Raw genomic sequence first — 12,023 nt, forward strand, 5'->3', positions numbered from 1 at the left:
GATCGAGACCATCCTGGCTAACATGGTGAAACCCTGTCTCTACTAAGTATACAAAAAAAGTAGCCGGGCGTGGTGGTGGGTGCTTGTAGTCCCAGCTACTCGGGAGGCTGAGGCAGGATAATGGGCCTGAACCCAGGAGGCGGAGCTTGCAGTGAGCCGAGATCGCACCACTGCACTCCAGCCTGGGCAACAGAGCGAGACTCCATCTCAAAAAAAAAAAAAAAAAAGAATACGAAGAAGTGATTCTTGCCTTTGCTATAGAGTAGAGGTGAAAGTGTTTTGCTTAGGATTTTTCCAGATGCTTTTGGAAGGCAGTGCATAGTGGCTTACGCCTGAAATCCTAGCACCTTGGGAGGCTGAGACGGGTGGATCGCTTGACCGCAAGAGTTCGAGACCACCGTGTGCAACATGGTGAAACCCCGTTTCTAACAAAACGAAACAAAAAAACAAAAATTAGCTGGGCGTGGGGTCTCGTGCCTTTAGTTCTAGCTTCTTGTGGGTGGCTGAGGCAGGAGAATCGCTTGAGCCTAGGAGGTGGAGGTTGCAGTGAGGCAAGATTGTGCCACTGCACTCCAGCCTGGGTAACAGAGATCCTGTCTCAAAAAAAAAAAAAAATAAAGTTTTTGGAGGAAAATATTACTGATGAGTGGAAGTGGAATCTACCCTCTGGTTTATTTCCCAACTTAGTTAATGGGCTTTCCCTAAAATCGTATTCCTAATACAAGCATACCTTGGAGATACTGCAGGTTTGGTTCCAGACAACCACAATAAATACAATAAAGTGAATATTGCAATAAAGCAAGTCACATGAATTTTTTTGTTTCCCAGTACATATAAAATTTAATATTTACACTGTAGTAAGTCCACTGCACAGTGACATTATGTTTAAAAAAATGTACATGCTTCAATTTAAAAATACTTCAGTTTAAAAATACCTTATTGTACATGTTTCAGTTTAAAAATAATTCAATTTAAAAATACTTTATTGCTAATACATTTTTTTAAAATGCCAGCAATCCTCTGAGACTTCAGCAAATTGTAAACTTTTTGCTGATGGAGGGTCTTGCCTTAATGTTGGTGGCTATGACTGATGAAAGTGGTGGTACCTAAAGATTGGGGTGGCTGTGGCAATTTCTTGAAGTAAGATAACAATGAAGTTTGCTGCATTGATTGACTGTTCCTTTCATGAAAGATTTCTCTGTAGCACATGATGCTGTTTAATGGCGTTTTACCCATAGAACTTCTTTCAGAATTGGAATCAATCCTTTCAAACTTTGCAGCTGCTTTAAGTTTATGTAATGTACTAATGTAATATATTAAGTTGATGTGATACTCTAAATCTTTCGCTGTCATTTCCATCTTTTTTTTTTTTTTTTTTTTTTTTTTTTTGAGACAGCCTCGCTCTGTTGCCCAGGCTGGAGTGCAGTGGCGTGATCTCGGCTCACTGCAAGCTCCACCTCCCGGGTTCATGCCATTTTGCCTCAGCCTCCCAAGTAGCTGGGACTACAGGTGCCCGCCACCACGCCCGGCTAATTTTTTTGTATTTTTTAGTAGAGACGGGGTTTCACCGTGATAGCCACGTTGGTCTCAATCTCCTGACCTCGTGATCTGCCTGCCTCAGCCTCCCAAAGTGCTGGGATTACAGGCGTGAGCCACCACACCCGGCCTGTCATTTCCATCTTTTTCCTAGTATCTTTACCAGGAGAAGGTTCTATCTCAAGAAACCACTTTTGCTGCAGTTTTTTGTTTGTTTGTTTGTTTAAATGATGTGTCTGGGGCCCTGCAATTTTTTTATTAAAAAAAAAAAAAAAACACTTCCAGCTGGGCATGCTGGCTCATGCATTTGCTTCCAACACTTTGTGGCGCTGAGGTGGGAGGAGTTAAAGACCAGTCTGGGCAACATGGCAAGACTCTGTCTCTACAAAAAATCTAAAAATTAGCTGGGTGCAGTGGCACGTGCCTATGGTCCTAGCTACTCGGGAGGCTGAAGTTGGGAGGATTGCTTGAGCTGGGTAGGTGGAGGCTGCAGTGAGGCACGTTTGTATTACTGCACTCCACTGTAGGCAACACAGTGAGACCTTGTCTCAAAAGTAAATAAAAGAGCCTGGGTGCAGTGGCTTACTTCTGTAATCCCAGCACTTTCTTTGAGAGGCTGAGGCAGGCAGATCACTTGCGGTCAGCAGTTCAAGACCAGCGTGGGCAACATGGTGAAACCTCGTGTCTACTAAAAATACAAAAATACAAAAATTAGGTGCGTGGTGGCATGGACCTGTAATCCCAGCTGCTCGCGAGGCTGAGGTAAGATAATTGCCTGAACCTGGGAGGCGGAAGTTGCAGTGAGCCAAGATTGCACTACTGCACACCAACCTGGGCAATAGAGTGAGACAGTGTCTCCAAAATAAATAAATAAATAAATAAATAAACTACTTTCTTTGCTCCTCCTTCAGAAGCAACTCATTCAGCTTTTATCAGGATTTACGGCAATTCAATCACATCTTCAGGGTCCAACTTCTTATTCTAGTTCTCTTGCTGTCTTCACGACATCTGTAGTTACTTCATCCACTGAAGTCTTGAACCCCTCAAAGTGTGCATGAGGCTTGGAATCCACTTCTTCCAAATTATTAATGTTAATATTTTGACTGCCTTCCATGAACCACAAATGTTCTTAATGACATCTAGAATGGTGACTCCTTTCTGGAAGGTTTTCAATTTACTTTTGCCCAGATTGATTAGAGGAATTATTATGGCAGCTATAGCCTTATGAAATGTATTTCTTTAATAATAAGACTTGAAAGTTGAAATTACTCCTTGATTCATAGTCTGCAGACTGGATGTTGTGTTAGGTATGAAAACATTAATCTACTTATACATCATCAGAGCTCTTTGGTGACTATGTGCATTGTCAAGAAACAGCAATTTTCTTTTTTCTTTTTTGAGAAAAGGTCTCACTTTTGCCAAGCAGTAACATTTTGAAAGGAATATTTTTTTCTTAGTAGTGGGTCTCAACAGTATTCTTAAAATATTCAGTAAACCACGTAAATAGCTGTACTGTCATCTAGGCTTTGTTGTTTGTTAATAGTGCACAGGCAGAATAGATTTAGCATAAATCTTAAGGGCCCTGGGAATTCTGGAATTGCAAATGAGCATTGGATTTTAAGTCACCAGCTACTTTAGACCCTAACAAGAATCATCCAGTCCTTGGAAACTTTGAAGCCAGCCACTGACTTCTCTTTGCTATGAAAGTCCTGGATGACATCTTCCAATATTAGGCTGTTTTGTCGACATGGAAAATCTGTTATTCACTGTAGCACTTTCCATAAATGATCTTAGCTGGATTTTCTAGATAACTTACTGTAGCTTCTACATCAGCACTTGCTGCTTCTCCTTGCACTTTTATCTTACAGAGATAGCTTCTTTCCTTCAGTTTCATGAACTAACCTCTGCTATCTTCAGACTTTTCTTCTGCAGCCTCCTTGCCTCCCTCAGCCTTCATAGAATTGAAGAGTTAGGGCCTTGCTCTGGCTTAGGCTTTGGCTTAAGAGAATATTGTAGCTGGTTTGATCTTCCATCTAGATCACTAAAACTTTCTTTAGATCAGCAATAAGGGTGTTTCAGTTTCTTATGATTTGTGTGTTCACTGGAGTGCTTTCAGTTTCTTTCAAGGATTTTTCCTTTGCATTCATGACTTGGCTAACTGGTGCAAGAGGCCTAGCTTTTGGCCTCTCTGGGCTTTTGACATGCCTTCCTCACTAAGCTTAATCATTTCTCGGTTTTGGTTTAAAATGAGAGATGTGCAAATCTTCCTTTCACTTGAATACCAGAGGCCATTAATTGGCCTAATTTCAATGTTGTTGTGTCTCAGGGAATAGGGAGGCCCAAAGAGAGGAGAGCAGGGTAATGGGGAAACATCTGGTCAGGACACACATGTTTATCTGTTAAATTTGTTGTCTTATATGGGCACAGTTCTTGGTGCCCAAAGCAATTATAATAGTAACATCAATGACTACTCATCAAATATCACCATAACAGATAAAATAATAATGAGAAAAATATAAATATTAAGAGAATTACCAAAATGTGACACAGACACAGAGTTTCCACATGCTGTTGGAAAAATAACTCTGATAGACTTGCTTGACACAATGTCGCCACAAACCTTCAATTTATTAAAAATAAAACAGAAAACCCCGAACATCTGCAAAGCACTAAATATGCCTATAAAATGCAATAAATATGCCTATAAAAGGAAGCAGTGCTTTAACTTTTTTTATTCTTATGTTTTTGAACAAGTGAAAGCTTTAAGTGGCAAAGGTAATTCATGATTTAGTCTGAAAAATCTTATGTCCATTGTTATTTTGAATAATGTAGATTTGTTTATTAGCACTTTAATTGAATTCTTGCTTTATACAGTTTGGAACTTGGGGCAGACAAGATTTTTCCTAGAACCTTAATATTTTCAGTAGTGTGATAATATGTTTTCTCAAGGAGTCCTAAAGTACTAGTCACAATGTTGGGATAAAGGAGAATATAGAAGTATGATTTTTAAAGTTTCTAAGATGTATTTGTTATAAGACAAAAAGATTTTAATATATTAAACTTTTGTTCATCTTGTGATAAAATCTTATGCTTGATTTTTAAAAATTAGTTTAACTGTAAAACCACTACAGTTTTCACAATCCAGGATACACTTGTTATATTCAAGATAACCAAGTATTTTGTTGGTGCTCACTGGTTCTTCATACTAAGAATCTTCCTGTTTTCAAACTAATTTAAAGATTATGTTTTTTTGGTTATATTAGGAATACTTTTATAATATAACATCAAATATTTGACCAAACTTTAGAAAGATAAAATATACTTCCTTTTTATCTAGCAGGCATTGCCAGTAGACCTGAGCAACAGTGGTATCAGAAGTCATGGAAGTGGCAGTTTTCATGGAGCATCTGCATTTGACCCCTGCTGCCCTGTTTCTTCCTCCCGAGCTGCAATCTTTGGCCATCAGGCCGCTGCTGCTGCCCCAAGTCAACCTTTATCATCAATAGATGGCTATGGATCAAGCATGGTTGCGCAGCCCCAGCCCCCTCCACAGCCCTCTCTCTCATCATGTCGACATTACATGCCACCCCCTTGTAAGTATATACTTAGTGGACACAAAATCTAGAGTCATGTCAATGAAGCATTTTGTACTTCCTTATGAAATAACCTTTAATCCCAGTTCTTAAATTTTTAGTATTTACTTGGCTTAAGAGTAGGGTATATTTTTTCCCATGTTAGTATTATGTAATTGAGGTGGATTGAATGGAAGTTTTAAGGAATTTAGATTTGTTCTTTAGTATAGCTGAAGAAATGTGAAAGTTGAGTAGTATTTCTAGGCACAGTAAAGTAAATTTTTAAGAATTCTCAAGCAGTTAACTGAGATATAAGAGAGAATTTCCTGACAGCAAGCTTTGGGAGTTGTAAAAGGATTTTTATATTCATTTGATGCAGGCAATTAAAATATAACCATGGTTGGGCATGATGGCTCACTCCTGTAATCCCAGCACTTTGGGAGGCCAAGACAGGAGGATTGCTTGAGGCCAGGAGTTTGAGACCAGCCTGGGCAACATAGTGAGACCCTGTTTCTATAAAAATAAAATAGAACCAGGCATGCCTTTTCTAAAGAAATTGAAATTCGTTAGATATCACAAGAAATGATAAATACCCTAAGGCTATGTAACATATTTACTATTTTGTTAGATCATAAGCTAATAATGAAATGGAAGCTTAATAAACACTTGGCTGATAAACACCAAAAATTCATGCTGGAAATGAACCAGGAAGTCAGCAAGGAAATTTGTGTTTTGTTTTGATTACATGGCAAGTGGTAATTTTCACTTACGTATCTTCTTGGATTTTTTCTTCTACTCCAGTCATTTAAAAAAATCTGCATCGTGCAGACACAGCTGGAATCAACCCAGAATTTGTACAGTGGAACTGGTGATATATTATTTACCTTCTCAGTAATGCAACTTAAAATTTAAAGTATAAATTGGAAAACATTTAGCAACAGTTTTTACAAAGCATTGACCAATGGGCCAATTCTTTGTATGAGCACCAGTGTGATGCATGGCCTATTTTGTAATACTTGATGGTATTCATTTTTGATTGATCATCTTTTATTTGAAATTGAATATGTGTAATTTTCTGCCCCTCCCCTTTAAACATAATATACTGAAGCAGTTTATGAGTAAGTTCATTCTTTTCAAAATGTCCTAATAAATAAATGTTTTAGATTCATTTGTTATATTCTAAAACATTCAGACTGTGCAGTCATATAAAATGAGAATTTAAAAGCTTCCTCGCACAGCTTACTAATGTTAATATATCAGAGGTAGTAACTGTTCTATAAAAACTTTTAGAAATTTTCTTTGTACACATAGGTATATGTCTTACCTTTTAAAAATGGGAAATCAAACATATTCTACTTCTTGTTTTTTGTTTTTAAATTTAACAGTATATTTTGATTTTTGCATATTAGCACATAAAAATCTAGCTCATTGGTTTTTAATACCCCCATAATATCCATTGTATATTAAATCAGTCTTCTGTTGGTGGACATTAAAGTTGTTTATGGTTGAGTTTATGTATAGTATAACTTCCTAGAAATGTGATTGCTATGTCAGAGGGCTAAACTTTCAGATAAATACTGTTAAGTTTTCTCTCCAAGGGGCTGCATCAATTTACACACCTCATTAGGAGTGTGTTAATGAGAATGAAGGTAGGAAATTTAAATTGTATTATTTTCTGTTAGAGACATTTTGATAACTCTGTTTTGGGCTTCTTTTCCTGAAGGAGTGTGTGTATTCTCTCCCCAACTTGCCCGTGCTTTTAAAAAACATTTCCCGTACGCTTTAGTTCACGTGTGAAACGTGTGGTTCTTAAACCTTTTTTCATCCGGAATGAACTGGGGAAGACAATATGGCGTAGTAGAGCACTAGCTTTAGAATTGGATAGATTCGAGTTGACCTCCCAGCTCTGACTAATTAGCTTAGTGACTTTGGATAAGTTATTTAATCTCTCTGTCCTTACATTCTTTGCACTTGTAAAATGGGAATAATTCCTATTGGCTATAAATTGTGATACTTGGATCCAAATGAATAGTTTGCTGTTTCATAAGTACATTTATATGTATAACAACAATACTTGTGGAGTAAGAATATGTCTCTCTTTGCTTTTGAAAGGTTTGTGGTCTTGATGAAGTGATAAAACAACTGTACTTGAAACGCTATTATTTAAAAGTTTTACTATCTTATTAATAAGATGTATTGAGAAGATATGTAAGGCCTGGCTTGGTAGTATGAGCATGTAGTTCCCGCTCCTCAGGAGGCTGAGGCATGGGGATTGCTTGAGCTCAGGAGTTCAAGGTTGTAGTGTGCTGTTATCACACCTGTGAACAATCCTTGTACTCCTGCCTGGATGACATAGTGAGAACCTGTCTCTTAAAAAAAAAAAAAAAAAAAAAAAAAAAAGACCAGGCACAGTGGCTCACGCCTGTAATCCCAGCACTTTCGGGAGGCCGAGGCGGGTGGATCACCTGAGGTCAGGAGTTCAAGACCAGCCTGGCCAACATGGCGAAACCCTGTCTCTACTAAAAATAGAAAAACTAGCCGGGTGTGGTGGCAGGTGCCTGTAATCGCAGCTACTCGGGAGGCTGAGGCAGGAGAATTGCTTGAACCTGGGAGATGGAGGTTGCAGTGAGCTGAGATCACACCACTGCACTCCAGCCTGGGCGATAGAGCGAGTTTCCCTCTCAAAAAAAGAAGAAAAAAAAAAAAGAGGTATAGGTAAGGCTACTTACGATTAATCATAAAGCAAATGGTCTACACTGTAAAGCTATGGGAATGCAGTGAGTAAATGTTGGAATAAAGCATAGTATTACATCTGCAAGTGATATGTTGAACGTCTAGGAAACAATATCAAGAACTTTTTTTTTTTAACTGTTGGGAACACAAATAGAGGAAGGGAAAGGGTTTTTGGGAATGTGGAATATGTCACTTTTAAAATGGTCAGCAACCTGTTTTGTTTAAACAGTGAATTAAAGTGATGTCTGAAGAGTAGTTAAATAAATTGACTCATTCTGAAACAAAACTTCTTGCTTTGTAATATTTGTGAATGTTGTATAATGATTACACAAATATAAAACTTTGCAACTAGAAAAAATGCTGTGAATTTGAGAAAGGATAGTTAACAATCATAAAACATAGTGGATTCATTTTTTATGATTAAGAGCTAGCTACTGAGCTTTGTGCCTTCTTGAAGAGTAAAGCATTGATTTGAAAACAGAACTTTTAGAAAATTGGTTTAAAAATTTGTCTTGCAACTTTTAAAAATTAGATTTGTTGAAAGTTTCCTTTAAGTACATGCTAACAAGGCATACTTTGAAAATATAGTTGAGTTATTGTTACCTAACTTCTGCCCTTGCTGAATGAATCAAAAGCATTAAAAATTGAAAACTTCTGTAATGAAACTAGAGAATGGCTGTTGGTCTATATCAGACTTCCAAGAACATCTTCCAATAAAATGAAATTTGTATTGAAATCTAAGACAAACTTTTTTTTTTTTTTTTTTTTTACATGTCAAGTAGATGCACATCTCTAAGAGTAAGGAAGATGTGTATTCCTCAGAGAGATTTTTCAGCAGTCTCTTTGAAACATAAAGATGTAGAATGAAGAAATGGTAGGAGCCATCTTATTAAGGACTTTACGTCCATATTTGATGGGAAACAAATATGCCTCTTTCACCTTAATGTAGCACAGGAATAATGACATGGGGTAGGGAGAGAGAGAGACAGTGGAAAAATGTTTACACCCTATTATGACAGAGCTTCCATATATGCAAATAATACTTAACAAGTCAATAAGAAAAAGGTGAGTAATACAATAGGCTAAGCATGTAAATAGATAATTCTGAGAAGACATATAAGCGGTCAAGAAATAAAAGATTTTTCTCAGATTGGCATTTATTTTAAAAATTTAGTGGTAATGTGGGGGTAATCAGGCCTTCTTGTGTGCTCCTTTTTTTTTTTTTTTTTTTTTGAGGTGGAGTCTCACTCTGTCGCCCAGGCTGGGGTGCAGTGGCATGATCTCAGCTCACTGCATCCTCCACCTCCCAGGTTCAAGCGATTCTCCTGCCTCAGCCTCCCTAGTAGCTGGGATTACAGGTGCGCATCACCATGCCTGGATAATTTTTGTATTTTTAGTGGAGACGCGGCTTCGCCATGTTGGCCAGGCTGGTCTTGAACTCTTGGCTTCAGGTGACTCTGCCCACCTTGGCCTCCGAAAGTGCTGGGATTACAGGTGTGAGCCACGGTGCCTGGCCCTTCCTGTGTACTCTTGATGGAAATATTAATTATGGCAACCTTTTGGAAAGGGTATTTTTATTAACTGGCATCTAAATTTATTTTTTTCTTTCTGTCCCACAACTACTTATAGGAATTTATGCTACAGAAATGATCTCTATATATGTGTGTATACATGTGTGTAAATGAAAGAGTGAGTGCAGGAGTGAGCATATACACAGATATTTATCATAGCATTTGGGTTTCTTTTTTATCAGTGGGGATTTTGTCAGTACATTTTGGTGTGTTCATATAATAGAATGTTGTGAAGCTGTGAGTGAAGTTAAACTATAATATATATATTGACATAAGATATCCAAGATTATTGTAAGAAGGGAGCAAGTTGCTTGAATACTTTACTTGATAAAGTATTCATAAAAATAAAATACTAATATGTTTAAAAGTACAATAGGAATGTATAATAGCAATATATGTTCAACTGCATGGCGCCTATGTAACATACTCAAAATATTTTTCTTGCAGATGCCTCTTTGACAAGGCCACTTCATCATCAAGCTTCTGCCTGCCCGCATTCTCATGGAAACCCCCCTCCTCAGACTCAGCCTCCGCCTCAAGTGGATTATGTTATTCCTCATCCTGTACATGCTTTCCATTCTCAAATATCTTCTCATGCAACATCTCATCCTGTGGCACCCCCACCACCAACTCACTTAGCCAGTACAGCTGCACCAATCCCTCAGCATCTTCCTCCTACACACCAGCCAATTTCGCACCATATTCCAGCCACAGCACCTCCAGCACAGAGACTGCATCCTCATGAAGTGATGCAGAGGATGGAAGTTCAAAGGAGGAGGATGATGCAGCATCCAACGTATGTTTTACGTTTTTAAAAAGAAAGTCAAGTTTGCTTTTTCTTCTACTTCCATTGGTCTTTACAACTCTGAAATCCAACTAGGCATGGTGGCATCCACTTGTAGTCACAGCTCCTTGGGAGGCTGAGACAGGAGGATTGCTTGAGCCCAGGAGTTTGAGTCCATCTGGGCAACACAGTGAAATACTGTTTTTTTTTTGTTGTTGTTGTTTTCTTTTTTTAAAAAAAGAACAAAGAACAGCAACAACAAAAAAAAACCATGAAGTCTTTAGAAATAATGTAACTTGTAACTATAAGCTGGGTGAGGCTCATACCCGTAATCCCCAGTTGCTCAGGAGGCTAAGGCAGGAGGATAATTTGAGCCCAGGAGTTCAAAGCTGAGCTATGACTGTGCCACTGCACTCTAGCTTAGGTGGTAGAGCAAGACCCTGTGTCCTTTAACAACAGTAGAAAACAAAAGATAGGTGGCTGCAGTGATTCACACCTGTAATTCCAACACTTTGGGAGGCTGAGGCGGGAGGATCGCTTGAGCCCAGGAGTTTGAGACCAGCTTGGGCAACATAAGGAGACCTCGTCTCCACCAAAAAAAGGAAGTAGCTGGGTGTAGTGGCATACTCCTGTGGTCCCAGCTATTCGGTAGGCTGAGATGAAAGGATCATCTGAGCCCAGGGGTTCAAGGCTGGAGTGCAGTGGTGCAACCGTAGTTCTTTTATCCTTGAACTCCTGTGCTTAAGTGATCCTCCCATGATCATGCCACTGCACTGCAGCCTGGGTGACACAGCGAGACCCTGTCTCTCCCCCTCTCCCCAAAAAAGTAACTATACTAAATCCTCAGTTCACTAAGAAATTGATTCTTTGCTAACGAGAACCTTCCCCTGCCTTTCCCTAAATTGTATGTGTTGAAAAAACAAGTTTATACCAGGTTATTTAGTAAAATCTGACCAGTTTTACCATATGACCCAGGCTAATTTCTTTATGCAAACCAATTAAAAAAAAGTACCCAGACTGGTCTGATGTGAGCTAATCTTTTGTCTGTGTGTTTCTGCAATATCGTGTGGTAAAAATCAGTGTTAAAATTGATGATTCTGAGGAATAAGATCTAAAGATATCAAAGATTTGAATGTTACTAACGAGAGGGAAGGAAAGTATTAATAGAATTTTCAGTGAATGACAGTGAAAATATTGTACTTCAAGTTTATGAAAATCATTTTTTTTCTTTTGATTATTCAGGATCTGATTTTCATATTCAGATCAGCAAACTATTGGTCTAATTCTGCCTACTGATTTTTGTAAACAAAATTTTATTGGAAAACAGCTGCAGTTTTTCAGTTACAAACAAACTGAAAAAGTGTCTGTTGTTTGTGGCTGTTTCCACATTACAAAGGCTAAGCTGAGTAGTTACAACAGAGAACATACGGCCTGTAGAGCTGAAAAAATTTCCCGTTTTACCCTTCACATAACCTGTTTGCCAAACTCTTGATCTAATTAATGATCCAGCTCTCTTGTGTAACTTTTTGTTTTACTTCTGTCATTTAAGATTGTATCCCAAATCTCTGGCCGTTGCTGCCATTCTAATATAGTAACCTTTTATATAGAAAATTGCCAGTTTAACAGTCTTATCCTCCAGTAACTGGCAAATTGTTGTTTAGAATAAACATGCAAAATCTGTAATTGTGTTAAAAACTAATATAAAATAATTAGACTATAAAAATGAATCTTAGCTGGGTATGGTGGCACACACCTTTAGTCCCAGCTACTCAGGTGGCTGAGGTGGGAGGATCACTTAAGCCCGGGAGTTCAGGGTTACACTGAGCT

At 38.2% G+C, this 12,023-nt stretch overlaps 1 protein-coding gene across 13 annotated transcripts in view; it reads left to right on the forward strand.

The window, feature by feature from the left end:
* RNF111 (ring finger protein 111) overlaps positions 1-12,023 on the forward strand; it is a 163,866-nt gene that overhangs the window by 138,531 nt on the left and 13,312 nt on the right. For 7 of the 13 annotated variants that reach the window (XM_063596689.1, XM_055098274.2, XM_055098276.2 and 4 more), the window contains 2 exons: positions 4,877-5,129; positions 9,860-10,208. In XM_063596689.1, coding sequence (XP_063452759.1) covers positions 4,877-5,129; positions 9,860-10,208 — 602 coding nt within the window. Of the gene's footprint in view, positions 1-4,873; positions 5,130-9,859; positions 10,209-12,023 lie in introns of all 13 variants that reach the window. The other 6 variants (XM_055098273.2, XM_055098275.2, XM_063596681.1 and 3 more) reach the window with 1 other exon arrangement.

The sequence above is a fragment of the Pan paniscus genome, chromosome 16 (assembly GCF_029289425.2).
Source record: "Pan paniscus chromosome 16, NHGRI_mPanPan1-v2.0_pri, whole genome shotgun sequence".
In the NCBI taxonomy this organism is placed as follows: domain Eukaryota; kingdom Metazoa; phylum Chordata; class Mammalia; order Primates; family Hominidae; genus Pan; species Pan paniscus.